Below are 27,969 nucleotides of genomic sequence, written 5' to 3' on the forward strand. Positions count from 1 at the left end.
TAAGAAGACTTTACAGCCCTCTTGGCCCCTAATTTGAGGGGCCAGCCCTTTTTTTCTTGATATCAAACGAAAGCCCGTGTAATTTGAAACAACTTTTGCATTACATGTTTTAACAAAATATTTATACATCAAAAGATATCACAGAAAATGTGCAAAAATTTCGTGAAAAAATTTGGTGCCAATTTTCAGGTTCAGGCGAGCTTTGAGGCCTTTAGCAATTTTCATCAGTGGAAGCATGGGGGTACAGTTACATACATTCATCTACAATCCCTGAAAATTTCAATCTTCTATCTTGATTAGTTTCGGAGGAGATGCGTGGACAAAATGACACTTTAAAATTTACAAAATCGTCAATATCTGAAACCGGAAGTGACGTCATCATTAAATATTTTTATAATATGTAGCGCCGATCATATTTTATTTGTCCTGAAAATTTTGTGCAAATCGGTTGGATAGTTTTTGAGAAATAGCGCTCCAAAAAAGTCAGAAAAAGAAAAAAAAGAATAATAAAGAAAAAGAAACCGTAGAATAACAAAAGGGTCTTCCGTTGGAAACGGAAGACCCTAAAAAGTGAAAAAGAAACAATAGAATAATAGTAGGGTCTTCCGCTGAAGACGGAAGACCCTAAAAATAAAATGAATGACGCATTTATATTGTTTAACTTTGCTTGAATATCGTTAGAGTTTACATCATATCCTTAATTAGAAAATAAAATAATCTACATGATTCCCACAATACAATTTGTATCAATTTTGTGATTTATTGTCGTCATAAGGTGTTAAGTACAGGCTTTTATTTGGATCGCTTATATCTTCGATTATGCTATAATCATCAAATCCAACATTTCCGAAAGTTGTGTACCCACTGCTTTCAGTTTGTGTGGGATGACCCTCGTAAGGATTTCTAAAAAAAGATATAATACATAACAATCAAAATGTAGTAGAATATTCTTCAACATTGCATTACTATGTTTAATCCAACATAACTACTAGATACACGTATCGCATTCTTTATTGTAGTAACATACATTTATTCATTCCAGTTTTCCAGTTACATTTGATATGCACATCATGGTTAGCATTTCGATTGCCTTTGTGATAAGGTAATACTGATTCTAAGAAGTTTGATTTTACCACATAAGGAAACATTTATCCAGTGAACATTTTGTTATTGAAAAAAAATTAAAGCTATATATATTGCAAGTGTATTTTTACCCAGTTGAATCATCTCGTCTTTTTTTCATACAGTAGATTCCAATGACAACACTCACGACGACGATGACACCTGCTGCTGATAGTCCAGCGTACACATAGACCGCATTGTCGGTCTGTTCTTCAGGGGTTGTTCCTTTTAAAATACAGTTAACAAAATAATATATAACTAAAGCATTTAAATTATAAAATAAAAAGATAGTTTTACCTGTTTATAAGAGAAGAATATTATACCTTGTTAGAGAATAACATGTATGATGATTCTTGCGGTGTAAATATCAGATCATTCATTCATAAAGAGTTATTATTCGATTTACATAGATATTATTAATTTACTTTACATTAAGACAAAATGACGAACAGTATACATATTTTTGAATAACATTTTTCTTTTTAAATAAATAAGAAATGTCAAACGGTTACTTGTTTCAACGTGTTCACTGCACAAAACAGAGGTGTCCTTGTCCCAATCACCAGAAGACAGACAGACTATAGAAACAGTTTTGATTAAGGCGTTATTCCCACATACTACGTCACATTTCTCTCCGATCATACCCCGGCATGATGATGAAACATTTCCATTGATTACCTCTATGGGACAAGTTATTACTACAATCAGACATATTCAAATCGATATTTATTACCAAAATAAGATGCAAATGTCTCTTAGGGAAAACAATTTAGTTTCTTAAACCATTGTGTACTTTAATGACTGAGAAGAAAATGCTTACATTGACACAAAAAGTCTGTGTTTTCGTTCCATGTTCCTCCAGTGGTACAAACAATGCTCTCAGAAACAATGGACGACTTGTAGTTATTGCCACAAGTAAATAAACAGCTATTTCCTATTTTTCGTTGACATTTTGTTTCAAGGTTTCCATTTTTAATTGTTGGGGAACACAGTTTTACTATAAAAAGGAAAAAAACACTCAAGCTATTTGAACAATACAAGTACTTGCTTTTCATTATGACAGATTAAAATTTTGAAGGGCTTTATTTAATCTATCGTCTGCTGACACAAGAAAATGCAATGTCTTAAAATTGAAATATGTTTATAGCAAACAACTAAAATAAATGTATGACTTATAAAATTTCAAACTATAAAATGGATTACAACACAATAAACCATTCTTATTTTCAAAAAGGATATTTATTCTTCTAGCTTACCACATAATTCATTCATGTCATGGCTCCATTCACCATTTGCGCTACATGTAACGTTTTTAACAGAGGGATTCACTTCGAATGGATCGTAGCATTCATAACGACACGATTCTCCAGAACTATACTGACAGTTGATAAACTGGCCATTATCTATGTTCTTTGAACATTGAGAATCTAAATATAATCAAAGTACTGAAAGTACTGATAGGCATAAGCATGATTGCAAGTTGTCAATGTTATAGTGTTATTATAAATATTTTCTTTTTAAGAATTAGTTTGATAACATAAAACACTATTCTAATGTGTCAATTAAGGTTTATACATGTAGTAAATGTGGAAATACTCTGTTACTGCACCAGATTAGTCTGGATCATGCCTTAAATAAAGATTAAATGAGAAGAGCAATTTAAACATCAAAACATTTATTTTGTGAAGTACATTCGTATAACAGTTGATACTTATATGCAAGCTGAAATTACAGGAATACATTTTCATTTATTATGCCGATTTATTAAAAATGTTCATTTTGACATCAAAATTATGAAAGAATATTATAGTATTAGAATTTAGTAAACTGAACTTCTGAAACTGTAGTATTTTATTCTTTACAATAATGTTTCACAAAAATGCAGAAGTTACATTTGTACATCACTTGATTACAGTAGAAGCAATAGCCATTGAGAAATCAGCTTCATAGAAAAATACACAAAATATCTGGACAATGTGTTGTAAAAAAGGTATTCAATAAAGAGATTTTGATGTTTTCTTAATATATTCTCAAGTTTAACAGTAACAGGATGATTTCAAAGTCATTTTATATGTGGAGAATTGCAGACCTCTAATTGATCCTCAGATTGTAGTTCATATATATTTTGTTGACAAATGTTTTTAAACTTAGAAAGAATGTATTTACTTACTGTACTGTATACCAAACATATTTTACAAAGATCAAACATATATGCAAATGTTGAGAATTACAATACAATGTAAAAGCCCAGTTATTTATGGATAAATATATATTGATATTCAATAATGTACAAATTATGTGTCCTTTACAATTGCTCCATGTTGTACTGTCAAATCACAGGTCTCTAATATTGAAGACCTTTGAACTTTAAACTTTTAAGTTTTTATTTTAATACTAATGGAATCTTCAAGAGAACTTCCACCATTACAGAACATAGACTTTCAAAGAATCCCTTTATGGCTGCATGCTTAATGGTGTTTTTAGAAAGCGTGTAATCCTGGAGTGTGCCATTTGTGGTATCACTAGTGTTGTCTTGCATCTCTTATACCAATGATAACTGTCTTTTTCAGCAGGATGTTCTAAAATGTGTTGATGAAAAATGAATAATGGATATGTTATCAAGCAATATTTCATTACAATATACTTTACCTCCAATAAAGAAACCATGGATTTTTAAAAAAAAATTAATCAATAAAATATCTTGAATTTATATGTGTTTTACCTTAAATAACTTATTTTCAAAAGTATACATGTATTTTGCAAATAAAGGATGAGATATATAAGAAGATCACACGATATGAATTATCAATAATTGTAAGGTTATTTTGGTATATTACATACAAGTAAAAGAAAATATAGTGATTGAACTGTAAATGAAAGTCTAATTTTTTTTCCCCAAAATTCTTCAGTTTTTAATTGCATTTAGTACAAGAATATTTACTATATTATTAAAAATATGACAACAAGATATCTGTGAGTCAATGCTCACTAGTGATACCCCTGCTCTGATGTGTATACAAAAAAGCATAGTTAACATTACATGTAATGGGAAGTTGACATCAAATATTTTGAAAAACTAATCCTATCGAATGGCATGCCTTAACAAAGACTGAATTAAAATTTCAAGCATCTGCGATTGTTGCTGAGATAATTCTGACAAAATTTGTGTTATAGACAAACAGACACACAAGGGTAAAACAATATACCCCCTCTCCTTCTGAGCATGGGTATAATTAGTTCATACTTTAACAAGAAAACCACGGGGAATATCTTTTTTAAATTTGGTTGCATTTACTTACCTTGAAAATGGCGTTAAGGCCATTAAGATGAGGATTCCAGCATATTTCAGATGCCCTGCTTCCATTTAGAAGTTGCAAACGTGCAATGTTTGTCCCTCTTTAAGAGTGCTGAACTGGGAAGCCAACCCCGCATTTTTATAGCATCCTTCTTTTTCTTTGTTTTGCTTGCATTTAGCTGTGCATCCAAATTTAGCAACTCTCCCCTTCCCCAGAGATGAAGAATGATGTTGAGCTCTCATTGTCTCCTCTTGTCAGTTGATGTTAATCAGTTTCTTGACATTCATCTGAAAGAACATATACATATAGAACAAATAGATATATGTTAGGTTATTATCTGTAATCGTTGTCAGGTATATAATTGAGTCTTTTTGGAATTGCAATTAATCATGAACATGGTAGATCAAAGATATACCGGTATATACTCCAAGTTCTCATGAATTGAAAATTTTAAAATTTAAAAACAAAAGATGCAGTCATCAAAATTATCATATAAATTATGATGTAGAGAAACTTCCCTAGGAAATTGTAGTCACTTTCATTATAAAGTAATGATAAGGTAATTCTGAGATACAAGTAAATACAGTAGGCAAAAGGATAAATCATATTAATTTTTTTTAAATGTTCAATTAAATGTCTTTGCAATAGCCTATCTGGAATATTTATTAAATCAACCAATGAATTGTATCTTGTATGATACTTAAAAGTTATATTTGAGATATATTTAGAGAAAATTCATATGCATTATTCATGAGTCATTTTTAAACCAAGCTGAATATTGTAATTTTTTGTAAGCAAAATGAATGAACCCTATATCACACAGTGCAGTTCGTAACATATCATAAAATCACCATATGAACATATAGATCAGCAAAGATGTCACAAAATATTAAAGGTTTAATATATATAACTAGTTATCTTCCTTTATATGCGATTACATTGTGCTAAATTTTAATCTTTAAATATATCCTGTAGGCCTCACCTTTTACAGTATTCATAACAAAAGACCGACATTTCAGAATTATCGATTAATGCCCAACACAAACAATATAAATTCTTTCATAAAATTCATGTACTTATCTGAGATTTCTCTGATTCTAACCGCCGCTTTTATTTTGTGACATGTCTCCTCCGCACGCCACAACATACAAGCGGGGATTAGAGTCAGAGGAATTTCGGATTAAGAATGTACCAGCTCCTCGATCAATATTATTGTAACATGAAAATCTAAAATGATAAGGCAAACGTTTATACAATGAGAAATAACACATTAATTACCTAACTTACCTAACATATGTCGAAGATGGACAGTCACCAGTTGTTCTCAACGTGGGTTTGTTGACAAAAATTTTACACTGCATAACGTTATGCAGTATTGTCTGAGATTACTACGCGAAACGTTAGTATGTTTACAAATACTTTATAGGCATTGTATCATTCTAATTATCTTTTTTTAAATAGATTTATACACACCCTTGGTTTTTAAAAAAAGCATTCATTAGCCTACCTGTTTCCCTATCAATTTTTACTTCTGTACTCATGAAGACGCAGTTTCAAATTGAACTATTTTTTCCTTCGAAATTTCATCTACAGGCATCAGACTCCGTGCTTATCCTTTGTTTATGTCGCATATCATCGCAATAGTCATCGTTCGTTCCTGTACTATCAAAATCGTAAATCTACCACTTGCTATCTTTGCTATAGGCATTTTCAATGGATAATTAAAAACGATGAAGTAAAAATTTAGAGACATATTTAGAGACAGTTCTATTATCAGAATCGATGTTTAAACGGGGGTCGAACAGTAGGGGGGGGGGGGTTATAGAGTTGTGTGCCCTTAGTTTAAATAACATCCAATAGTTTACCATGAAAAAGGGCAGGAATTTGACCTATGATGTAGAAGGTCATGAAAGCAATTGCAATAGGCGCTTCCGCCTAAAAACCAATGTATTGCTCTGCATAATTATGAAGATTTTGTTTTTTGTTATGCTACAAATGAACCAAATATGTGCGTTTAAATTATTAAAGTTATAAAATATATTTTGATATATTATTCATAAGTCTCACACAACCTTTCAAGCAAAAACATGTAACCTAAAAATCTTTAAAATAACTACTTATTAATAACAAACTTTGTTTTTAATAAAGCATTGAGTAAATGCAGTGTTATTTACCGGAACACAGCGTATTGGTGTCTAGATTCCACGAGCCTGATGTGGTGCACACTACATTGGTAGATGTCGCGGTAAGGTTACCATCAGTACAGTAAAAGGGACAAGAATCTCCGATCCTTCTGCTACAGTTTGGTGACAACACAGCCTTGGGTAGTGTCACGGGACACAGTATTGCTGTGAAGAGTCATTGTTATTATTAGGCGTTAACAAAAAAAAATTGTTAATTTGATAAATACATTTCAGTAATTACTAGACTTTGACCCATGCGTGCACGGGTTGACATATTGCATATGATATATATGGGACATTTACGAAATAGATACATCGACACACCGTATTGTTAACATTTACAGAGCCAAGCCTACGATAATGCTATTAATTTCACTACACTCTGCGTAGTTAGAATAATCTAACTGTGTCTCGGGATAGGCCTTCACCACAGTTAAAATGCCTTCCATATACCCCATATGTAGCCAAAAAAAATTGTAAACCCCTTTCATTAAAAAATTGAATTCATATTAATGAAGAATTCAACACTTTTTCACCAACGTTTTTAACTCGCTTCGAATCTACACATCATGTTGACATTCGGAACTCTCGGGACTTTTCATATTAAATGCACTGAGTTAGAGTTATCTCCTGTATTTCCTTTGATGAACAGAATATATGAAAATTTACACGTTCATGTTTTTGTACTATCGTTTCTGAGTTTATCCATGCAAATGTGATATAGTGAAAAGATAAACTAAAGAGCCTCCCGTGATTTAGCCAATCGGAACATAGATCCGATTGGTGATTTAGCCTGAATGTAATGCACATTCGCAAGATTGTAAAATCCAAATAATCCAGATGATTTCTGGATTTTTTAAAGGAATTTTGTTGATCATTAATTAGCAAAGCTTGATTGAGAAAAAATAAAAACAAATTGGTAATCTTCAAGTACCAATAATGTTTAAAGTATATAAAACAAAAGACAATACTCCTCCGATTTCTCGGTATTAAAGCCCAAAAAATCGAGTCTTTTATTTTAATATAGTAGTATAGATTTCACGTAGTCTGTAAAAATTAAGAAGTAAAAAAGCGCTGTTTTTGACTGGATTGGTGCTCTTTAGAAGTAGAAAATGTTATATGCGTGTTAAAATATAGAAAATAAATACATAAATGTATTTTTGTATAGCTAAACAATTTATGTATAAAATAATAGGAAAATAACATAGCAGACTATTTAGCTCCCTTAACTGATATGTTAATGAAAAAAAAACAAAGACAATTAAAAATAACAACAATAAAAACAAAAAAATAATTGTTAATTGATAAGATAAAACCACCACATTAAATCATTTTAAGGCGGGCCTTATTACAATTCAAAAATGACATGTGCTATTAATACCGCCGAAACACTCTTAACTAACTATGACATAAAAGCAATTGACCAAATGCTTCATTAAGAGTGTCAGGTTCTAATAAGTTTAAGACATGTCTGGATGTTAGGATGCCGTCTTTTTTTTTTGCTCATGCGCTATTAATACCGCCGAAACACTCTTAACTAACTATGACATATAAGCAATTGACCAAATGCTTCATTAAGAGTGTCGGGTTCTAATAAGTTTAAGACATGCTGGATGTTAGGATGCCGTCGTTTTTTTTTGCACTTGAATTAAGCCGTTGATCGTAGATGCTTAAGTTTCAAATACATTGTGTAGATAGCAGACGAGATATTTTTCTGTATTTCCAGTTATTGATTAAATGTAATTGTCCTCCTAGTAGTTACAATAGAAACGATACTAAAATGATGCGTCAGACACAAACAAACTTCTTTCCTTATTAGAGTGTAGCTGCTTTTGGTGAATCAAATTGAAAACGCGGTTTTAAACTTTAATATGTTAATTTACTTTATTGAATTATAAAGAATATTTTCAATATAAATTGAATTATAGAGAATATTTAAAATATATATTAAGCATTACAACCTCAGTTACTTACGTGAACAAAGTGTATTTGTATCCACGTTCCACGTTCCGTCAGTGGTACACACCAAGTTCGTTGATGTAGGACGGTGACCATCAGTACAGAAGAAGGAACAAGAGTCTCCAATACTCCTACTACAGTTTGTTGACAACACAGCAGTGCCGAATGATACAGGACACAGAATAGCTGATAAAGAAAATGGACATTCATACATTTTTGGTACATTTGTTAATTTTCTTATCATTATTACATTAAATCTTAAGATCTCAGTTTTGTAGTCAACCTTTCATAAGAATTGTTAAAGCACACCGACATATTTTTCAATACAAAATTATCTTCGACAAAACAAGAGTTTATTTTTGAAACACAGATCAAGCCTAAGAGTTTATTTACACAACAATTACATTATAACAATGTTTACATGTACTTTCCAAATAAAATTTTAGAATAATTTAATAAATTAATAAGTATATTCATTTCTAACTTATTGTAACTAATTCAACTGTTTTTAAAATTTATGTATTGTAATTTTACAATGTTAAAGACCTTGAACACTTTCATTCAAATCTTTATTCAACGAAACTATTGTTAGTGATCTATATATATATATATATATATATATATATATATATATATATATATATATATATATATATATATATATATATATTGCTAGACATCTCCTACAACTTACGGGAACACAGTGTATTTGTATCCATATTCCAGGTTCCATCAGAGGTACACACCAAGTTCGTTGATGTTGTGGGACGGTAACCATCAGTGCAGGAGAAGGAACAAGAGTCTCTGATCCTCCTATTACAGTTTGTTGACAACACAGCAGTGCCCAATGATACAGGACACAATATTGCTGAGGAGGAACAAAATCTTACATAAAATGTTGTTGCAAAACATTACATTCAGAACTAATGGTTTTATTCGTGCTAATTTGTCGTCTAGTTCCCGGCTTTTAAAGTATAGTAGCTCATTTTTCGTTAGTACGTTATTTCATAAATAAAATGGATTGAGAAACACTTTTGCTTTTTAAATTTTGTTTTGTGTAAAAGAAAATGTAAAAATTTTAATTTAAACTTTCTATTAGATATAAAAAATTGAAATAAATCCTATAAAAAATCAGGAATAAAGAAAATATTACAATCAACAAAACGTTGTGTTGATTGTATAACCATATAAAAGAACTGAAATTTTTTATGTTAATGAGGTTTACAGTTTTGTGCTATAACGATGTTCAATGAAGCTCTGCCTAGTTTATCTTTTAGATATCCAGTATAACAATAAAAAAATCATTCTAAATTTCGAGTATTACATTTATAAATGGAAATACTACTATATGATCATTTATACCTAACTGTACACAAAATATTTGACTTTAAGCAGTTATTGTCATATAATGTTCTAGTCTATAAACCAATCAATTGAACGCCAAGTTGCAAAGTTGATTTTTTTTATAATTTCGTACCAATTCTTTTTATGGTCAGGAGTTTCGAAAAAAAAAGTAAGAAAAACATATCTGTTTACTATTACAATGTACACCATTTGTTTGAATGATGGGGATAATAGTACTTTTGTCATAAAAATAATATCTTATTCAGTTTACAGGAAACACCAAGTTATGCTGAAGCGTTATTATCAAATTTTTGTCAGTTTGATAAACATACAATTAACTAGTTTTTAGCAAAGTTGTCTTAATACATATTTTGTTAATTTTAAAATAAATGAAAAATAACAATAACAAACCGCGACCCATCCTGAAATTCCATAAATCGAAATACAAATTCAAGCAGAGCAACACGGACCTCCAAATAGATAGACAAGAGGGGGTGTCATACTGCTATTTACTGTTGAAACTATACGTAGGCACAGTTCAAGCATTAATCATTACTTGTAGCTTCAGTCTTTATTATAAAGACTTTTTAGGATACTGTTTATAACTATGGAATGTATTATACAGGGATATGTGTTTGTATACTAAAGTCCACAGACCTTGCAGTGTGTTTTTGAAAATTTTATGATTAAAAATATCTTTAAGATAAAAGAAAAGCAAGCCATATATCTATTAACTTGAAACTTGTATTTGAATGCTTAAAAAAAATTACGAGAAGTAGGTTACACTCGGTTTTTAACGAAGTTTTTTGTCATTAAAATTGTTCATATAAGTATCTCTTTTAAAAAAAACCGCCGATATGCATGCATATGTTGATTCGATTTATATACATTGATAACGTTCACCACCTATTCCTTTATATACATTGATAACGTTCACCACCTATTCCTTTATATACATTGTAACGTTCACCACCTATTACTTTATATACATTGATAACGTTCACCACCTATTCCTTTAAATACATTGATAACGTTCACCACCTATTCCTTTAAATACATTGATAACGTTCACCACCTATTCCTTTAAATACATTGATAACGTTCACCACCTATTCCTTTATATACATTGATAACGTTCACCACCTATTCCTTTAAATACATTGATAACGTTCACCACCTATTCCTTTAAATACATTGATAACGTTCACCACCTATTCCTTTAAATACATTGATAACGTTCACCACCTATTCCTTTAAATACATTGATAACGTTCACCACCTATTCCTTTATATACATTGATAACGTTCACCACCTATTCCTTTAAATACATTGATAACGTTCACCACCTATTCCTTTAAATACATTGATAACGTTCACCACCTATTCCTTTATATACATTGTAACGTTCATCACCTATTACTTTATATACATTGATAACGTTCACCACCTATTCCTTTAAATACATTGATAACGTTCACCACCTATTCCTTTATATACATTGATAACGTTCACCACCTATTCCTTAAAATACATTGATAACGTTCACCACCTATTCCTTTATATACATTGATAACGTTCACCACCTATTCCTTTAAATACATTGATAACATTCACCACCTATTCCTTTAAATACATTGATAACGTTCACCACCTATTGATAACGTTCACCACCTATTCCTTTAAATACATTGATAACGTTCACCACCTATTCCTTTAAATACATTGATAACGTTCACCAACTATTCCTTTATATACATTGAAAACGTTCACCACCTATTCCTTTAAATACATTGATAACGTTCACCACCTATTCCTTTATATACATTGATAACGTTCACCACCTATTCCTTTACATACATTGATAACGTTCACCAACTATTCCTTTATATACATTGATAACGTTCACCACCTATTCCTTTAAATACATTGATAACGTTCACCACCTATTCCTTTAAATACATTGATAACGTTCACCACCTATTCCTTTTTGACTGATCGTGACAATATCACCATTTTGGATCCTGGGCACCACACCTAGCCATTATTCCCCGCACACTACATAGGTTTTAAAATTAGAGTAAATACTGTTAAATTTCTGTTTTTTCTCTATCTCATGACATCTTAGTTTCATTTGCTGTCAATAGCATATCTTGCTTAATGTCCATATTATGAACTCGCTAGCCGCGTTCTCCAAGGAGAATTGGTGTATGGTTAACACATTGGCCGGGGTGAGATAGAAGGTTCTATATGAAGAATTAATTTATTGGTACATTATTTCTCACGATGAGCAAATAAAAATACATTTGATAATTGCTTGATTGTGCTTCACTGTATATGTTTTTATAAATATTGAGATAATAAAAGGCATACCTTCACACAACGTATCTGTTTGCAAATTCCACTGTCCAGAAGACCCACAGGAAACAGAAGTATTGATTGCAAGTCGATAACCGGTTTTACATTCAAAATTACATGATTGACCTGGGTACGGTTGGCAGTCGAGGAAATTCAAATTCTGTAGCACAGTTGGACATCGAGACACTAGAGCAATAATATTTAAATTTTTATAATGTCTTTGAATCCTAGTGTTAATGTGAATGAATGATTTTTTATATCTGTGAATTCCATGACAACATTTACCTCCTTCGCAAGTTAATTGATCTGACTGGATATTAACATTGTCTTGACAACCACAGGTTCTTCCTGTTGGAGTTGGAAAACAGAAAGTACTGCAGAATCCATTTTTGTTCGAACAACTTATGCTTACTGTAAATAAAAAAAAATATTGGGAAATATATGAATAATTTTGTTTATGATGGAAAATGCTGTCATTTTACGTCAGTTATGCATCATACCGTCTTGACTTTCATCGCCATAGATGTCAAGGCTATCTAATCGCCCGAGCTCTGGATGATTCGACATAAAAACCACCTTGGACCCAGTTCTTTTGTCCATTTTTGTTATGCGTCTGTAATAAAGTAATTATGAAACTATCGATAGAATTTGAAAAACATGATATTTACATTTTCTTTTGTTGAATTAAACAGTACAATCATTTCGATTGTTTTCGATAACTGAGGTGGATCACCACGCGGATATAAAAAAAATATGCGAAACGAATGCTCGAGTCCCAATGACTTCCTACAATGATTTGCTAACATGTATTTGCTAGTTGTTTGATACGATCAATACGATGCACCGCTTAACATACATTTTCATATTTATAAAACACGAAATCGCATTAATCAGAGTGAACCTGTTTATCTTCAAAAGAAAGAATCTAACGTTCCTTTTATTATACTACGTTAGGAAACACCCGTTTAAGAGTGAGAAAGATCGGGAAATTGTAAAGGACTATATTTGGAAGGTCAGATATCTGCCCCCCCCCCCTCCCCCAATTTTAACTAATTAAAAAAGAATCTTCATTAAATATTATACAAAGGCTGTCTATCACATTGATCTTGATTTTAGCAATCTTTGTCTCATAAACATTCATCTATGACGTCACTAATATGGGCTTATTCTCACAGTTTGGATACTAAAGAAAATATTGTCATTTTTTCTTTATTCTTTGATAGTATATAGCCCATGTCTGCCCAAGTAAAGTTTTTTCATAGCTTTTCCTTCTTATAATAATAAACATTATACTATTAGTTAGAGATGATACTTAAGAAAGCATGTGCTTGATGTTTCACACTCCAAAAACAGTCAGAAAACACATTTTTTGCTCCAAAACATTAATTTATCAAAATAAGACAATCTTCATGACGTCATTTATACATTATGACATCACTGGGGTTCATCTTAAACTTAAGGAATGAATTGAATTTCTGCCTGTGTTATACGATATAACATAACTTGGGGCAGTTTACCCTTTACAAACCGCGAAGACGTATATTAAAAAAAACCGTAAACTGTTCCAAGTTATGTTATACTCGTTTAAAATAGGTAGATATTAAATTCATTCCTTATAATTTAATTTTCTAATACTAAAAATAAGTCCCATTATTTAGTTAAAAGATGTAAATTTTTACACAATTTAAACGTAACGTCAAGCGGATTAATACGTCTCGCACGGGCGTCGCATTGTGACGTAGGCAAGTTATGTTATACGATATATATAAATTTGTTTAGCCAATAAAATAAGGCGTTACAATCAGAATTAAATGATATACATATATTAATATGATTTCAGCTATTGTTCATGATTTTACAAAGCTCTCTACGGAACCTCAATTTTTGAGGCGAGAAATGCATAATAATGCACAAAGTCCTTTGTTAATGAATGTGTAATTATGAAATAAGAGTTGATAATACATCATAGAACATCAAATAAAAGTAGCCGAGTCACTACGTCATAATTTGATTATAATTGAGCAATAAACATTAGCAAAAAAACGATCACAAACTATTCGTTGTTTTCAATTACAAAACAATATTTGAAATAAAACAAGAAAAACTTTACCGGTACATACAAATTAACTAGCAAACATATGGACACAGATGTGTACATCAGCCTACTGTTTTTAAAATCATTAAAATGCAAAGAAACACGATGCTATTTATTTCATAATTACATATAACTATTGTTTCAAATTATAGAAATTATTCTTATAATTATTGGTCTCGTCTAACTATCCGTTATGCCCCAGTCACACATTCACGGATCAACTCCTAGGTTCTACTACGGAATATTTTCCACGGTTGATACCGGAAAATCAAGTAATCGTTAATGCCCCAGTCACACATTCACGGATCAACTCTTAGGTTCCACTACGGAATATTTTCCACGGTTGACACCAGAAAATCTAATGATACGGAGTTAGTACGGATGCACTACGGAATGGATACAAATTGATACATACGAATTACTACGGATTTATACGGAGTTAAAACGGACTTCTACGTTCTAAAACGGTTTAGTAACTTTTTCTAAGGAAGTACTACGATGGTTTCATCCGTAGTGGAATTTTGAACATGTTCAAAAATTGTCGCAGCCATACAAGTATTGCTACGTTTGGATACGATAACAGACGGAAAAGCCACGGGTCAATACATATCGCCACGAATGATTCCGGATCGCTTCCGTAGCTAATCCGGCATTTAATCCGTGAATGTGTGCCTGGGGCATTAGAGCAAAACTGCGTTCCGTCAACAAAGCGTCTAGTTGAATAAGAGGGGCATAACAGCTCCTAGAAACAACGCAAAACCACTTTCTTTTATATCATATAACCGACCGCCAACTGGTGGCCGGTAATAAACAACAAAGAATGGATTGTCTCTCTATCTATATATGAAGCATTATTATACAAACTAACTGTCGATTCCATGCCGTGTAGTATAGATACTGTCCATGGATCACAATACTCATTAAATGAGCATCACTATCAGTCGCCAGAACCTGTCGATTTCCACCATTGAGGTCAGAGGATTCGATGCGGTTATTTTGCCCATCCGTCCAGTAGAGCCTGCTAGCTATATATACATAATAAATGCAAGTTATGTGTCAGTGCTTGTAGAAAAATCAGAAATTTAACAGAATAGGTAATTGTAATGTGATATTTACATGTGAAATCAATAGTTAGGCCGTTGGGCCATCCAATCTGTGTTGTTGCAATGTAGATTTTAGATGTTCCGTCCATAGAAGTTCTACCTATTTCAGTTATGTTTCCAAATTCTGTCCAAAACATATATCTAAAAAAATTGAAAGGTTTATCTTCATCAAGCTGCAAAAACTAAAAATATACACACAAACCCCTCTCCCCCAAACATGTTGTTCAACTCAGCAATATTTATAGCCTCGTCGTATTTGTGATTGATCAAACCGATTTATTTCCGTAGTCAGAGAGAATACAGCTTATAATTAAGATATATATGTAATAACCCTTTGGAGGGATATAGTGCTATATCTCTTGGACTATGGAGATTGGATATCAGCGTTTTGTGAAGAGATGTGGATCTGTGAAGTACACCAATGTAACTCTGAGATGTCGAGGGACCTACAGCAGTATAATACAGGTTACCCGTTGAGTAGTCGATGGCCAGACGGTCAGCATGCGCAAAACCTTAATATGATTAAAAAAACAAAATAAAGAAACAAAATCCTGAAAAAATTGAAAGATATATTTCATAAGATATCTCTGCATGAAAAGAATTACTAATCATTTCTTCACAAGAAATGCATGTGCAAAGTACAAATGTTTATACTTACCGGTTGCATAGAAAAGCGTTGAATTTTGTCCGTGCAATGTTGTAGAAGTTATTGTATTTGACGAAGCTTCAGCGTAAAAAAGCGTCATCGTCGATTTATCCAATACAAGACCTGGAGCTCTATTTATTGATATAGGTAATTTCAAGACAGTTCCATTCTGAAGATCAATCTGGAGTATTCTTCCGTGAGTGTAATCAATTACAACGATAAAACTCTCTAGAAGTATTTCTACAAGGAAGAAATAAACCAATAATATTACAAAGTGTCGAAAAGAAACATTTTTTAACCTAAGTTATTCATAAAGGCAATGCCTTTGGTAAAAGGAAAATCTCAGGATCTTTGTCCAAAACACATTGCTATTGAAATATCTAACGTGCATCGATGGAGACCTATTGTCGTTCAAACGTAAAGTTCAATTCTCTTCTAATTGTAGACAAAACTATATTTGTTACTATAACCCCGAAACACAATTTGTTTCCTGATGATAAGTTTTTATGAGAAGGGGAGAGGAGATAAAGAAAATCAAAGTACTGAAAGTACTGAAAAGCGCTAACCTAGCTGTGTTCAAAGAAAATTTACTGTGTGCAAGCGTAGGCGGAAATGAGCCTTATTGAAATTTTGGTTTATGTTAAATGAATATCAATTTAAAGTATCGAAGGCCAGATTTCTTTAAATATATGTTACTTTCTTAAGATGATGTGAATTACAAGCTGGACTTGTATATGGATACTTGCCTGAAAAAAGATATGTTAAAATCACAAATTATACCTTTTGAACAGTAATTTTTCACAGTTTTTGACATTTTCTTGCAAAGAATCGATTTTATTTTTCTATATTTTAGCTTCTGAATACGCACTATATTTTTTCATCACTGCGTAGCATCCCGTGCTGATGTACGTAAGCCCCGCAAACCAATCGTATCTACTCGGCCATTTCCGTCACCCAGATAACTGGTTCCCTTTACCTCTAACCAGTTTAAATGATGTATATATCTGTTCATAGAGGGCAGTTATTCCTTGCACCGGAAATAGAAGTCTAACGACAATAAAGCGCTGAGCCATGCTTAGCGCTTTAAAAATGAATCTCTTTAATAGTTTCAGGTTATTTGCGGCATGTTAACATTTAACATTTATATCCTTATAAAATATTTTCGAATATGAAACATTTCCATATAAAATATATGTTTTCAAGTTAAAATAAATGAAGAAAAAATCATTCGCAAACGCATGTCAAAGCACGAATCATATTTTAAAAAATTATCACCAAAACGGATCTTAAAGAAATAAAAGTTAATCAGAACAGTTTTTTGAGGAACCTAGACACCATCTTGGCTCCAAACTTTAAAATATTTTGTCATGCATGTTTAAAAAAGATATTTTTAAAGCTGCATTAAAGTTTGAAAGTCAAATCTGAGTTACAAGAAAGATACGTAGCTAATGAGTCTTTGTTTTGAAAACTAAAATTGAGTTTTGTTATTGTTTACATATGTACATGTGTTGTATTGGTATACGTTTTGATCTTATAATGCGTTTTGTTGTTAATGATATATTAATGAACACTTAAAATCTGTTTATATCGTTATTCGAATCATCTTTGTCTAAAGAAATGTTATTTTCTCATTTTACATTTTTTGTAAAAAAATATACCACTCAAAACTCTGTTTACATAACTTGAATGTTTACTCTGTGTCTCGCTTGCTACGCGATATTTATGTTCAATTCTTTTTTTGATTATTCAAAATGTACAAGTAAATAATTCAAGTTCTTTTTCTAAGAAAACCTAGATTAGCGTACAAACCTCTGTCACAGCTCTGATCTGTTTGCAGTTGTAGGCCAACATCGCACTCGCATCTTCGGCCATTTTCCTCGGGAATACATATTTCCCCACAACCTCCATTTAAAATATCACAGGTTCCTAAACACATAAACACCTTATTTAGAATTAAATTAACGAATGCAGTTAATTGTATTTAGTTGAACATTAATTGAACTTAAACAACTTTTCTAAAACATTAGTACATGTACTGTATCTGAAAAGTTATAAAAGGTTGACATCTTTTTTTTAAATTATATTTAAACAAAAGATGTGTTACCTCGTCTGTCTTGCTGCAAAAGGGCGTCGAACAGAGCAACGTCATTTGAATTTTCCACCGTATTGAGTTCATCTTCCGTGCTAGTTGCGGATTTTCTTGCAAAGTAGATTTTGTTTCCAGATATCCAACCAAAAAAGCCCTTAAATTTTAGACAGGCTTAAAAATGGAGCATATATACAAAGTATAAAACTTTACTTATAATGATTGATTTTATTCAAAAATGTTGGTGGAATAGTATCAAACCTTATAGACGAATATTTCAGTAGCTCCACTTGTAATGATATGACTTTTGATATCTGTACCGTTTGTCAATGCGCTTTTGAGAATTGTGATATCTAGCCAATACAATCTATAATATAAAAAAACCCAATCTCACATATACTAAAATCTGAAAAGTAGAAAACAAACTTTCGATGGAAAAGTGAAAAATCAATCCATTTACCTATTACTTGAGACGTCGTATTGTAAGGAGCTAGGGTTGTTAAGGTTTGCTGACGAAATCAAAATCACTGGCGTTTCTTTGGTCCAGGATCCGCGAAAAATTGACTTCATTGATACACCCGAAATCCAATACAAGGCGCTTGAATAGTTTGTAAATGTCTCCATAAATATCTGATACACGTCTTACTACACCAATAATCAATTACAGAAATTGGAGTGTTTATAACAAACGTTTATTTTCAAATAACGTTTTAATTGTGTCGTATAACCTTCTCAAAACAAAACAGACTAATTGTTAAAAAAATTATGTTTTCAAAAATGTTAAAAAAGCACATCTTTTTTTTTTGGTTGAGAAATTAACATATCTATGTGAGCCAGACATAAAGCGTACCATTTTACACAAAATCAAAGCACATTCATTCAAACAATATGTTTTTATATAAAATCTTCAGTGACGAGTCATTTGCATACCCACTATAAGGATTTACTGTAAGAGACGTTGGCTGCTGCAGACTAGAATATATCGCAACATTGGTTTGAGAATCGACTGAGAAAGATCGTATGCTAGACGTACTGGTCTCTATCCATCCAAGAAGATTTGCTATCCAGTCAAACAGCATATCTGTTATTTCAATATACTTTAATTAAAACACTATAATATTTTATAAAATCAGATATCAGTTTTGCATATTTTAAAAAATGTTGCCAATCTTATGATAAATCTAATTGATCAGTTTTCTTTATAAAAACAAATGTTGCAAATTTAATAAAAAGGATTTGTAATGTGTTTAACTTATTTTTTAAAATATTCAATCAAAAAGAAACAATTAACAGTTGTTCAGTTAAATTATATCATAAATTGTACGTCATATTAAGAAATAAAGAGTAAACAATATATTGACTGCTGTAAGTTCTTTTTATAACTAAAATTATTTACCTTTAGCAGATGATATGGAGGCTATTGTGCTAGCTTGTTGCGAAATTAAGTCAAGTTTCTTTAATGAATTACTTCTACTGTCAGAGTAATATATAATGTCTGAATTAGAGTCAACAGCAAACGTTCCGATTATATCCCCAGAAACGCTTAGATGGTAATACTCATTTGATTGACCACTGGTAGAGTGCACCTCATGCATAGCAAACAAGGATGCGTTGCTAACGATAAACCCTCTCTCATAAAACCAAGATCTGTCTGAAATTATCGTCAATTAAACAAAATTTAATCTTCATATTCTGCTGGAGTAAATTATTGAATGCAATCAAAAAATCAAAAGTTCAAAAAATACCTAATTTTTTTATACACTTTGATATGAATCATAGCAAATCAATTCAAAAGTGAATTATACGTCATATTTTTAGAAAATTAACAAATATCTATTACCAATACAAGTAGTTGCATCCTCATTTAGTTGAAAACCTTCAGAACAGACACATTTTGGCCCCGATTGTATATTAATGCACATATGTTCGCAGCGCAGGGCTAAACATGGATCTACAAAATATAATAATTTAAAGTAGAACAGTGTAAAAGGTGATAAGAGAAACAATTGTAATAAGTGAATTTTAAATTACTTTATTTACAGTATTATATAATCAAATATATTGTCAACTACCTCAACTGAAACATTTGAAGTACAAGCCATGTTTTCGACACAAATTAGATTTTTCTTAAAATCTGTTTCGTGTTTAACACATTTTGGATGAAAATAAACCCTGAATTAGCAGAAAACCTATGATGAAAACACATATCTATAAAGCTTTATAGATTACTGTTAAAAGACCCTGGGTTCTCAGCATCATATGCAAGAACTGTGAATGGTTGTACAGAGAGGAATGCACGTGAGTAAAGTTCGGAACCGGATGTTGTGTCAACTCCAAACATCAACGCGGATAGAGAACTGACCACATGCAACGTATTCTGTTAAAAAGATACGGTTGTTTTAGTGTCCTTTATTAGTTTGCCAACTGTTAACCATTTTCAGCAATTCAAGCATATAATTAATCTGCAAATGGTTACATGTAGATTTCCGTTTTTGTGCAGTAGAAAAATGACTATTAAACAAACGAATATAATGAATAATAATGTCCGTGTAAAGTTTTCATCCCTTCCCCCCAAATGCATTCTGACTATCATAGCTAAACAAATGCCGTTCAAATAAATGATATTTTAAAATTAATTACATGCTGCCTATAAAAATGACATTAACTCCCTTTTTTGTGATTTTGTTTGGTATCAAGTTAAGTATGTATTTCTCTAATGTGTATTGGATAAATTATTTTTATAAGATTGCCTATAGAATGAACTCGCTGTCACACTGAGTATTTATAAATCTGATCCAGTGATCTGGTAATCTATTACCTGGAAGTATGTTAAGCCTGTTATTGCCACCGAATTCATTCGTCTAATCACTCTTCTGTTCGTTCCATCGTAACTACAACTCTCTAATGTCTGCCTGACGTGATCTGCCCAAAACAGCCTGTTATTTGTTGTATCCACAGTAAGGGAAAACACTCTTGACAATCCGTTGTGTACAATTACAACTCTGTTTCGGCCATCTAGGGATGCTCTTTCAATTCGACAATTGGGTTCGTTATCGGAAAAGAACATCAATCTATTTAAAATGTTTATGTTTGAAAAATATCTGATAATTAATATATTAATAAATATTTAATTTTAATATCAGTACATTGATAACTGAAATAAACGTAAGGGAAAATGATTACTTTTCCTCGGGATCTAAAGCCAACCCTTCAGGTTGATTCAAATCCTTGTGAACTATAACTTTGTAAATCGTGTGGTTGAAGTTGTAAGCTGGTTTCATGGCAATCCAATGGAGCAATGAATCACACCAATATAGATTTTTTGATACAAAATCAAAAGCGATCTGTCCAAGTGACACAGACTTCCCTCTAAACTGAATTGAAAATTCTGGAGACGCGTTTTGCCAGATTGAAAAATTATGGTAAATGTAAATAGCATCCTTAATAGATGCAAATATTACCGCTTCTTTTGGGTCTGACGCCATGCTCGTTATTTGTACATTTGAAGGCATTAAAGATAAAGTAACATTGTTAAATGAACTTGAGGAAACTCTAGGAATTTCTGTGAAGGTTGTAAATGAAGCAGGATTCCAAACTCCAAGAACCAAACCTTTATCCCCTGGAGTACCTGGAATACAAAAAAGCTACGATTTACGAAATATTTGAAATAGTATTTGAATCATAAGGTTAAATCACACCAGGCATACTAATACCACTCGGTCATAAAATGCAGCTCACTAAACAAATTACCTGTTTCAATAATATCATACCGATTTAATATTAGAATAGCCAAAGGTGAAATAAGATTAACTTTAAATTCAGTGAAGAACAATTTTTTCAAACATTTCTATGGTTTTCACAAGAAGAAAAAAACACCCAGTGTCAAATGCAATATTTCTCTCTTACGACTAATATTAAATATGCTATGAGACTTAAACTTTCTTTGCTGTTTTTATCTTGATGCAAGAAACGTTGCAATATATGAAACGTTAGATGTATTATTTTCAAAACTAAGGGGCAAACTGCATATCCTAAAAAGGTAATTGTTGGAAAAAATGAAATTTGAAGATGAGAATCAGAACATCAATTGTGCTATTCATTTTTTTAATCAAAATTATTTTTTTTATTCAAAGGAAAATCTATTTATCGAGTATACATAATTTGCAGCACAATGAAACAACGATATATCGCCTAAAGTTAATTATACATTTTTTTATATTGAGTAAGCAAAAATAAGTCGGGTAGATAGTATACAGCAGTAGAACTAATCTACGTTAATCGTTGCTAACCGTTATGGAATAATGGTTTTTGACGTTATAACCCAAATTAACTACCTAACTAGACTGACAAGTAGATTTGTCATATGAAAGCTTGCAGTTAATTCTTATTTTGCAGTTGATAGAACGATTTTGTATCAGTACAGCTGACGCGCTATTACTAGCACATTTAAGCCCTTTCTTGTGTTTGGACCGGCTTTCAAAAATATACATGTGATTATTGAAAGATGATTTGTTCCTTCAGTTATGGCAATATTTAATGACACTAAAATATTTGTCATGTTAAATTTTCTATGGTGAATGTATCATGTTTTATCATTTCAAAGACATAAAGAATTCACAGTTTGGAAGTCAGAACAAGTTTTTTTCACCATTCACTGATTAACTCAGGTGTTCTATTGCTATTGGTAATTGTCTGTCCTTGTAAGTTAGTAATTTTACTTTTGTGTATTTTCTCAAGAACTATCCAGTCAAATGTAACACTTTTAATTTGTTCAAAGGATATGTTAAAAAAGAATAGAATCGTGAAATTCATGACATAGCTTACTCAAAATTCTCATGGTCGGGTTCAATATTATATGCAAAAAAGAAAAAAAATGATATCTATTTCTCTACTCTTACACATGTAAAAACAAACTTAATGCATGGTTATTATGCCTATGAAGACCTCTAACAAACTGTGAAATTTATGGTCCTTGGTTAAGAGGTCAGACCCTGGAATTGAGCGAATAGGTGTGTTCCCATTTTGCATACATTTTATAATTGAGTAAAGAACACTAGGTGTGATTTGTGTTGTGATAGAAATTATAGACTGCTTTCAAACCAAGATTGATTATACCGAGATTTTGCTTGTGTTTTATCAGCTATTAACGATGAAACGAGAAGAATATATATGTATTGTTGTGTTTTTTTAAATTAAAAACAAATAATTATCGGCAATTTTTTCATTTGATAAAATGAAAATATTGACATTTTATTCTTCAACTTCTGCTCTTAATAAGAAATATAATGATAGATAATTTAACTTTTACATCTTTGTTTATTTACGTTAAACATGAAACTGATTAATTTAGGAAACATTGTTGGTCCCGAGCCAACTGAAAGCTAATTTATTTGATAATCATAGGATGAAGGGGAAAACTACAGTCATCTGGGGTGCTCTGAATCTCTTTTAACAACTTTGTTTAAAATATATAAAACGCATGTTTTTAATTAGTTGTCTAGAATCAACAGAAGGGGGATTATGTTAGGAAACAGTACATTGTCACAAAATATTTAAATCTTTTAAGTAGCGACCTAAGTACATTGCGGGTCACTTTCTGGTATTTAAAATCTGTAGCTAATCATTAGTTAAACTAGACAAAACATTCCGACAATTTGTTTTTGAATATGGACTCGATATATCCTACACTAAAAGGGGATTGAAAATGCATAAATTAGTTCTACATTTAATAGGTTTTGAAGAAATCTGTACAGTTCTTAAAGCATATAATATTACCGATTTATCATTATACAGTTCATCAATTTCTTCGGTTATTCAAGCTACAACATAAATGAAAAATATTTTACAGAACATAAATATATACGAATGATATTTTTTTTCAAACTTGTAACACATTACCTATGACTGTAGGTTAGTTTCATCTGTTAATGTTTTGGAACATTTCATAGCGAGACTTAAAACGTCCAAAAATATTAAAATATCACTTAAAGACTGTATAATATTAATGATCACACCTCACCCAAGCTTGTCATATTATCCTGTATAGAGTGTCAATTCAAATATAGATTATCACAAATGTTTATTTTTTGCATTCAAGGTGACTATATTTTGTAGCATTAACAACTGTCAATATACAACAATGTTGAATTTTCCGAAATATAAATATCGACGCATTATATATTGCGAATATATATGTTGTTTCTATTTTATTGTAAAAACCCTTATTGCAATTAAGCAATTATTTAACCCGGTCAAATTCGATTTGTCGATACCTAATTTTCCAGTGTGTACAAAACGGCAACAAATGTTTTTTAAGGTATCCCACTCCACAAAGATTCTGTATCACGAATTTCTTGAAAAGGCTGTAATTGAAATTTGTTGACAAAATATACTTAAAAAAAGGAAAATAGGGACTAACATTTATCCTTCTCAGTTATTGCCCATTTATTTTGAACTTTTTCCACCTAAAATGTCAGCCTGATTAGGATTTGTTGTCAGTATTTTTGATCAAGCAATTTTTTTTCTTCAAATATTGTTTTTAATTATGCACAATAGTCACACTGAAGAGAAGGATTACGGAAAAAATATGTACACAATTTTTTGTTACCTTTTTGTAAAATAGTTACAGTTTAATTTAGAATAAAACTATTTGAATATCAAGAATTTTTAAGACTTATCCAGGTTGTCTGGATATATATTCAGTATCATTTTGACATAGCATTACATAGGGGTCAGTAATGACAAATTTTAGATAAAGGGCTACAAAACTAAAAAGTATATGTCAATTTGACTTTTAAAAAATCCAGACTTTTATATATAATTGCATGATTTCATGCTAAACGTCTACCACTCTCTAAAGATGCCATTTTGTACATGTCACACAGAATCTAAAGAATATGTTACAAACCTATCAACCGATAAACATGTGAATAATGAATAAAGTATAATGAAAATAAAAGTAATCTGAAATTCATAAAGTTGCTTGTTTCCGTGTTTTCGTCTAAAAACATTCCGCACGAAAAATAGTTCCCAATAAAAATTGTCTGTTTCTTGCATTAAAATAGATCTTCTTTATGAATGTTGTGCAGTTATGAAATATTAGTCTGTATGTGATTATTAACAAATAAATTGATATTCATTTTAAATATAGTGATGATCTGTGCAATGAAATCAAAACGTGAGGACTGAGACCTTAATATTAGAAAGTCGTTTTATTGTTGCCTCCGTATTAGGCATCTTTCAACTATTTGCGCACTTATTTTGATATGCACTACTTTGTTTACTATGCATTGTTACCTTCATGTAATATTTAGTATATAGTGTTATAAATAAGAAACATTTTATATGTATTTGATTTGAAATTTAAACATGAGGTTTGTATATCTACATAATGATTAAAATCATGGTTTGTTTTTCTTTACAAGTGTTCATCATTCCTTGCTTTTGCGGAAAGCAAAAAAAAATTGCAATTGATCCTTTTTAATACATGTTGTTCTTTTGGCAAAACATATAAACAGTTCATGCTGTCAACTGATATCTCATCTTGATTATTCCTTAAAAAGGAATACTTATCTCACTTTTATATAAAAATAAGAAATCTAAATCGGTTGTTATGATGCCCTTCACTTTAATTGTGATATTCATGACTTTAGGGTGAGGGTTTCAGGACCAAGGATGGTGTTAGTCAAATGAGTTAAATCTTAGAAAATCCAATTCTCTTCTTCCATATATATTAAAGAAACACTACATGCATTGTAAAGTTGCTATATCACCCTGTGATAAAATTGTGAAATTCTTCCGCTGACTCTTTCCCCCCTCTTCATTTATAAATGGTGTTTGTCATCAGCAGTCAATAAAAGTGGGTTTAAATAGTCTCGAGTTGGGTAAATATGAAAACATGTTTGCCCATGCATAAATTAAAAAAAAATTTAACGTATTATAGATTTAAAAGTGACATAGCCTGGTGATTTTGGTATTTATTGGTTTTTTGTCTATAAGCATAATACAAATGTTCAAATAAATGGCAATTGGGAATATTTTAAAGCGAATCGACCCCTTTTATTTTTTTTACATAGTATTCAGCGCTCTTTTAAAATAGCTAAAACTTTTTATATGTAAACTTTCACCAATATCATTAGTTTTTTGGTTTTAACAGGGTGTTCGAATTCAATGTTCTCAAGGAAAAACACACAAGAATAGATATAAAATGGTTAATTCATATCAATAATATTTTTTTTGTTTCATAACAAATAAAAAACTCTTTTCTTGAGCTTTGTTTTCACAAAGTTGTTCAATGACCTTTAGAAATAAAAAAAAAAGCTGAGTCATATTTTAAAATTTAAATCGATGAAAATGACAAGAACAAGCTGTCAACTATCTCAAAAACCATAAAGCAAATTACGAGTTCAAATCAGAGCAAACATGGAGCTCTTAAAAAGATAGAAATGGGATCAGGTGCCTAGGAGGAGTAGTCATCACATGCGGACCGGTCGTACCCGCCGCGTGCACATTGTCATGATTATTAAAAACGGAAGAAACCGTTGTCAGTTCGCTGTATAAAAAATGGTCTAACAATTATGTATGCAGTTCATTTATTATGCGTAATGCATTAGGTGTATGTCTATAAAATATTGAGGAATATCATGTCTATGTTGAAATGCTAGCAGAACAAAGACACAAAGAAATTAAATCCTAATGCATGCAAATTGTCATTTTAATACACCAAAATAAATCATTGTGTACTTGTTCAAAAGCATTTTTAATTGTTATCTGAACGCCGCGACTGACTAATTAGAAGAGTTCGAATTCTGGCAATTAAGGCATACATTTTTTAACTTATTTGTGATTAAAGTAAACATACGAGGGATGTTTCAAAATTGTTGACACGCTGCTTCATCTACATTAACTAATCTTTTATTCGTCCCTGCCTTCAAAGAACTCACGCTTGTCCTTGAAATCAACGAAAGAATTGACTTTGATTAAAGAAAACATTGTTTTTTGAACTGCCTACGCCAATTAATATGTCTGCAATCATTGCAATGACCCATAAATAAACACTTATAACATCTGCTTCTAAAAATTCTCTTCTTCCAAAACCTTTAACTTTCATTTGTTAGCCATTGTTTTAAAAGGAACCGTCGCGTGATTATTAAACTTTTAAAGAATTTAAAGATGGTTTTGTCATTTATCTTCAACGTTATTTCATTCTAAATTATGAATAACATTTAATTAATTATTCACTCCTAGGTTTCCTTGTGAAAATATAAGGAAATTAAAGTTAAATCAAAAGAAGCGAGCCAAGGTTTGAAAATTTTCAAGCTATTTATTTCAATATTTTCCAAGTGAAATCTAATTGAGGAAAATTTATGTTCTGTTATAATTATACAACGTTGCTTTGAAAATTACAATACGTTATTTTCAAAATATGTATGATAAAATTTGAAGTGACATTAAACTTCCTTTATGTTAATCATATTAATTTTGTTTAAATACAATGTATTACGTGTGTAAATATTTAAATATTTTGTGTTTTCGTGACGAATGATAAAAATCATAAATACTTGTCTTTCTCGTATTTTGAAACTGTTCACTGCATGTTGGTGATAATTTATATAACTAAACATTGATTCTGGTTAAGTTGTATTTTTTCCATCTGAGTTATAGACTTACCGAAACAGAAATGTTCCATCAAACAAAATATGGCGACGATCAATACCATCCTTGATTGCAGCATTCTCAAAATAATATATTGAAACCCGCAAAAAACTTGAGGGGAACTA

The 27,969-nt window shown here is 31.1% G+C and overlaps 1 protein-coding gene and 1 long non-coding RNA gene across 2 annotated transcripts; both read right to left on the reverse strand.

Annotated features, from left to right (window-relative positions):
* Positions 1-735: 735 nt before the first annotated feature.
* LOC105318557 (low-density lipoprotein receptor-related protein 4) lies at positions 736-27,948 on the reverse strand. The gene is made up of 26 exons (XM_066074378.1): positions 27,860-27,948; positions 21,374-21,818; positions 21,009-21,261; positions 20,420-20,567; positions 20,031-20,141; positions 19,587-19,841; positions 19,121-19,271; positions 18,651-18,788; positions 18,452-18,557; positions 18,209-18,347; positions 17,914-18,030; positions 16,117-16,344; positions 15,790-15,970; positions 15,472-15,599; positions 15,224-15,380; positions 12,761-12,873; positions 12,546-12,671; positions 12,276-12,446; positions 9,255-9,428; positions 8,576-8,746; positions 6,593-6,766; positions 2,379-2,549; positions 1,943-2,119; positions 1,635-1,820; positions 1,215-1,347; positions 736-903 (listed from the first exon to the last, which is right to left on the reverse strand). Exons 1-26 carry the CDS (start codon positions 27,921-27,923, stop codon positions 747-749), a joined length of 4,374 nt encoding a protein of 1,457 aa, XP_065930450.1. The 5' UTR covers positions 27,924-27,948; the 3' UTR covers positions 736-746.
* On the reverse strand, positions 2,781-5,912 carry LOC136272613 (uncharacterized). Its single transcript, XR_010710573.1, has 3 exons — positions 5,706-5,912; positions 4,422-4,705; positions 2,781-3,701 (listed from the first exon to the last, which is right to left on the reverse strand). It is a non-coding gene; the product is annotated as an uncharacterized lncRNA (long non-coding RNA).
* Positions 27,949-27,969: the final 21 nt, after the last annotated feature.

This window comes from Magallana gigas, chromosome 2 (assembly GCF_963853765.1).
Source record: "Magallana gigas chromosome 2, xbMagGiga1.1, whole genome shotgun sequence".
NCBI classification, from domain to species: Eukaryota; Metazoa; Mollusca; class Bivalvia; order Ostreida; family Ostreidae; genus Magallana; species Magallana gigas.

Coding starts and splice junctions, on each gene's coding strand:
- LOC105318557 (XM_066074378.1), bottom strand. CDS start 27,923: ATGCTGCAATCAAGGATGGTATTGATCGTCGCCATATTTTGTTTGATG. Junction 19,272..19,586: donor CTCCATATCATCTGCTAAAG/GTAAATAATTTT, acceptor TTGAAATAACAG/ATATGCTGTTTGACTGGATA. Junction 18,558..18,650: donor TACGACGTCTCAAGTAATAG/GTAAATGGATTG, acceptor TTTATATTATAG/ATTGTATTGGCTAGATATCA.